General features: G+C 35.1%; 1 protein-coding gene across 2 annotated transcripts; it reads left to right on the forward strand.

Annotated features, from left to right (window-relative positions):
- The first annotated feature begins 515 nt into the window (after positions 1–515).
- On the forward strand, positions 516–3922 carry LOC141401093 (uncharacterized). 2 transcript variants are annotated; one of them, XM_073980928.1, is made up of 5 exons: positions 516–812; positions 879–1121; positions 1181–1325; positions 1388–2251; positions 2315–3922. In XM_073980928.1, exons 1-5 carry the CDS (start codon positions 752–754, stop codon positions 3258–3260), a joined length of 2259 nt encoding a protein of 752 aa, XP_073837029.1. In that variant the 5' UTR covers positions 516–751; the 3' UTR covers positions 3261–3922. The 2 variants fall into 2 exon arrangements, with proteins under 2 accessions (XP_073837029.1, XP_073837030.1); XM_073980929.1 differs by having other exon boundaries at positions 556–711.
- Positions 3923–4172: the final 250 nt, after the last annotated feature.

Consider the following 4172-nt stretch of genomic DNA (forward strand, 5'->3'; position numbering starts at 1 on the left):
CAACCAAGGAGGAACATTTCATGTAATGGTATCAGAAACGAAATTTATGAATTCAAGGATCTATTCAAGAATAATTCTATGTCAATTGGATCGGTAAATTCGGTTAAATACGTAAAAATGTATAAAAGAAAAAAATGTTATATCACCATATGGTGATATAACATTATGTTAAATTCAAAAGCCATTCACTGAAGAATGATAGCAAACAAAATGTCTTATCTTGTTGTATTTATGTCTTTGGTAAAGGAACGCTTTACTAGTAAAAAGTGGTAAAACTTGAAGATTCTTGCACGTAAAGGAACAGAGCTGTTATACGTATGCGTCACTGTATTATCGACACTATAGGAATACTGTTTTATCGACTCTCATCTCGATTTGTCCATCACTACATCTGTTCCTATGTTCCCTCGTTCGTAAACAATAGAGCTTCGTCAAGCCTCTGTCGGCCGTTTTGCTTTGTTTTCATGTTTCATCATTGTTTCCTTTTCGTGCTCCTTATTGGCGTTTTTGACGTTAAGAAACACGTAGCTTCGTAGTTGTTAAGTACATCGGCGATCATTTGTAAGGCAATTGACAATACGGATGTCAGCCCATCTGTCAAACAATAAAAAAATAAGAAAACAAAAGAGATTTACTCACATAGTCCAAGTGTCCAAAACAAGTTTTCAACTCCCAAATAAACAAAGGAAAATGAAGTGCAAAGTTTAGAAGGTAACGGGAAAAAGTAAACAAACCGCCAGAAAGCCCCATAATGATGGAAACGATAACATTAGGCACAGTAAAAACACCAAACTCCAGACACGTAGCTGGAGGTAAGAAAAACAGTAGCCCCCAATAAGATAACTTAACAAGTTTTGTTTGTATTGTGTCCATTTAAGGTTTGGAAGATCACCATCATCAGCACTCTCCTGTTGATGAGGAACAAATGATGAATCTCTCGGACATGGCCGACCTTTCACAGGAAATGCAAGATGATATTGTGTCAATACCAAAGGAGGTAATATTGATTTCTCTCGTATCCCAAGAACAGGCCCTTTACAATCCAAAACATGAACATTATCGAAATACTCAACGCAAGGATATGAAATGGATGGAAATTGCAGAGAGAGTGGGATGGACGGGTATGTGTTGTGAAACCTCAGAAGAAAACACTTTCAATAACATATTATTGTTTTTCTAGAGGTGCAATGTAAATCCAAATGGAAGGCTATGAGAGATCAGTATTGTAGAGAATTGAAAAGAAGTAAATTCAATATCAAGGCCAATGTCAAATGGAAATACTTTAAGGAATTGGATTTCTTAAGACCTTATGCTTTGGCAAGAAAGTAGGATCCTTGTAACCATTACGTTAGAAATATGTTCTAAATGAAGGTTATTGTTCTTTCAGTTATCGTCCCCGCAATCCAATGCCGACCAATAACAACAACACCACCACCAGTAATAATAACAACCAAAACGCATTCAATTGTGCTCCTGCCACAGACAACTTAAATCACAGCGATAACAACAACACTAAATTTGCCACCATCAAAATAGAAAGTAATGATGTGGGAAGTTTTGCAACCTGTGATTTTTCGGGTGTTAAAACAGACACTACCACAAATCTCACTGAGGAACAACTGAACAATGTCTTGCAGCAACATGGAGATGATAATAATTGGACCTATATTACAACAGGTTCCTCAACATCTTCTAATAACAATTCTAGGCTGGACAATCATTCATTGAGCGAAGCAGCACATCTACTGTCAAGTCACACCCACCACCAGCAACACCAGACTGATGAAGCTCTGTACAATGCTCTGGTTAGTTGTGTTGGCCAAATCCAACAACAGCAACATCAATTGTGCCAACAAGAACAACAGCAACTTTCCCAATCTACCTCGTCCCATCAACAACAATCGGCAATTAACGATGAAGAAGATGATGATAACATACACACATATTTAAAGATAGAAGACTACTTTGAGAAGGATCTAATAGCCCTTATACAATATGAAGATGTCTTGTACAATAGCCAACATCCCAATTATCGTAATGTTAAACTCAAGTTGGAATTGTGGGATGAGATTGCAAGGAAACTCAAGAAAACCGTAAAACAATGTCGTCTCAAATGGAAGGCATTGAGAGATCAATTCATAAGGGAACACAAACGCTTAAAGAATCGTGATAATGTTGAATCACTGCCCAGATGGAAGCATTATGACGCATTGAGTTTTCTGCAAAAGTTTATTAAATATAAAGCAACGGGGTAAATATAAAAAAATGTGACAAATTGGAAATCGAAATCTCATAATAATTATCTTTTTTACAGCGACTATGAAAACAAGTCCCTTATGCATATTCCAAAATCCGACATTGATGGTGATATGGATGATGACGATGATGAACATATGAATATGAGTGGCAGCTCACCACTGGACAACATAAAATGCGAAATAAATCAAAATCAGTTACAATTACCCGAATTGGAGTCGGCGGTCAACAACAATCACAGTTTACATCAACAACAGACGGAACAATCAAACAGTCTGTGTGTGACTACGGGTAGTGTTGGGTATGATGATATGGATATCGACAATTACATTATGGGCGATAGTGATAGCGTGGTAGATGAGCACAACAACCATGAAGATGGACAAGATCATGAAGAACAGAAATCTGAACCAGATTTCTCAGTTTATCACACAAATCACAATGCCGGTGAGGTTAATATGCATTCATCGACAGCAAATTTGGATACATCAAATCAACAGGCATTTAAGAACACAACAACAAGTCCTCAAACTCTAGCGACCGTGACTGAGCAACAGCCGCAATCTATAAATATGCCTTCATTGGATTCAAGTGATAGTTCTGGCAATCTCATAGCCCCGGATAATTTGAAAAATGCCAACCAACTGCATCAAACAGCAACCTATCAAACGTCTAATCTTACAAATGGTACCAGTATATGTTTAACACCTACCCTGGAGTTGTGCTCTTCATCATCTCAACTTACAACCAATATACCACCAGTCACTGCTTCTGTTCCCAAAACATCAGAGGCCTCCACCAATACACCACAGCCTTTAAATAACAACACCGCTGCTGCTACAATTAGTAGCAATAACGCTGTCAACAGTGAAGATGATGAAGTTGGTGCTTTTTTTAAGGCTGTCGCCATGAAAATACGTAATGCCAAATTATCGCCAGTGGCCTTTACAGATCTTCAAATTGACATTTTAAAAGTGATCAATGGTTCTTTGCGTAATCATTGAAGAAACACAGGCGAGGTTTCCGTGTAAAATTATAGGCCCCTACAAATTCACACGACAGGAGAGAATTAGGACTTTTGTTTAGCAAAACATTAAAAGAGGGGCTTTAGATATGTATGTACGTAAACAAAACAAACATTGTTTGGGATCAATTATTAGTTTTTTAAGCTTCATTATATTCTTAGAACATAAAACAAATGTATATTATTTTATATAGAGAAACTTATCAAAACAAACCAAAATCCTAAACCCATATTTGTTACCATTTTAACAGAAAATATTGTTAAAGATGTATTATTATTATTACTATCAGCAGATATATGATTTATCGTTTTTATTGTTTTTTTTTAATATTAGAAATGTTTTTTTTTATTTTTATTACCATTTTTCTTTGATTATTTATTTGTTTATTCTTATATTTTTCTCACACAAACACATACAAATTTAATTGTTAATAATATTTAGAGTTTCATAACAAATAAACTGTCAGTGATCGCAGACTCCATTTTTCAAAAAAATATTTTTGGCATATTTTAAGCACAAAGTGGAAAATCCAATTTTAAGAAGAACAAAATCGGCTTATTGTTTAACCTAGAAATTTATATGTAAAAATGTACAATATATACCTTTAAAAATATATATAAAAAATGCATATTTAAAAGAAACTTATTCCATTTAGGAAGTGCCGTAGCAACATTCTGATCATTACGTCCTCATAAAATGGAATTAATCTGTTGATCTAGATGAAAGACCAGCAGATCTATAATCATGTTCATTGATGATGAATGTTACGGTGGCCATGACATTGGGGTTTTACTATGTGAGTTTTATGTAAACATTTGAGGAGAGAATTTTATTGGTTCCACTTTCATGAAGAAAAGCCGTTACATCAATTTATTAAAAAAACGAGAAATT

The sequence above is a fragment of the Musca autumnalis genome, unplaced genomic scaffold (assembly GCF_047663935.1).
Source record: "Musca autumnalis isolate F117 unplaced genomic scaffold, ASM4766393v1 scaffold_4, whole genome shotgun sequence".
Lineage (NCBI taxonomy): Eukaryota > Metazoa > Arthropoda > Insecta > Diptera > Muscidae > Musca > Musca autumnalis.

Bases quoted from the DNA above. Each gene is read 5' to 3' on its own strand.
- LOC141401093 (XM_073980928.1), top strand. From the start codon at position 752: ATGATGGAAACGATAACATTAGGCACAGTAAAAACACCAAACTCCAGA. The intron at 813-878 runs GTAAGAAAAACA...TGTCCATTTAAG, and splicing joins CTCCAGACACGTAGCTGGAG to GTTTGGAAGATCACCATCAT. The intron at 2,252-2,314 runs GTAAATATAAAA...TCTTTTTTACAG, and splicing joins ATTAAATATAAAGCAACGGG to CGACTATGAAAACAAGTCCC.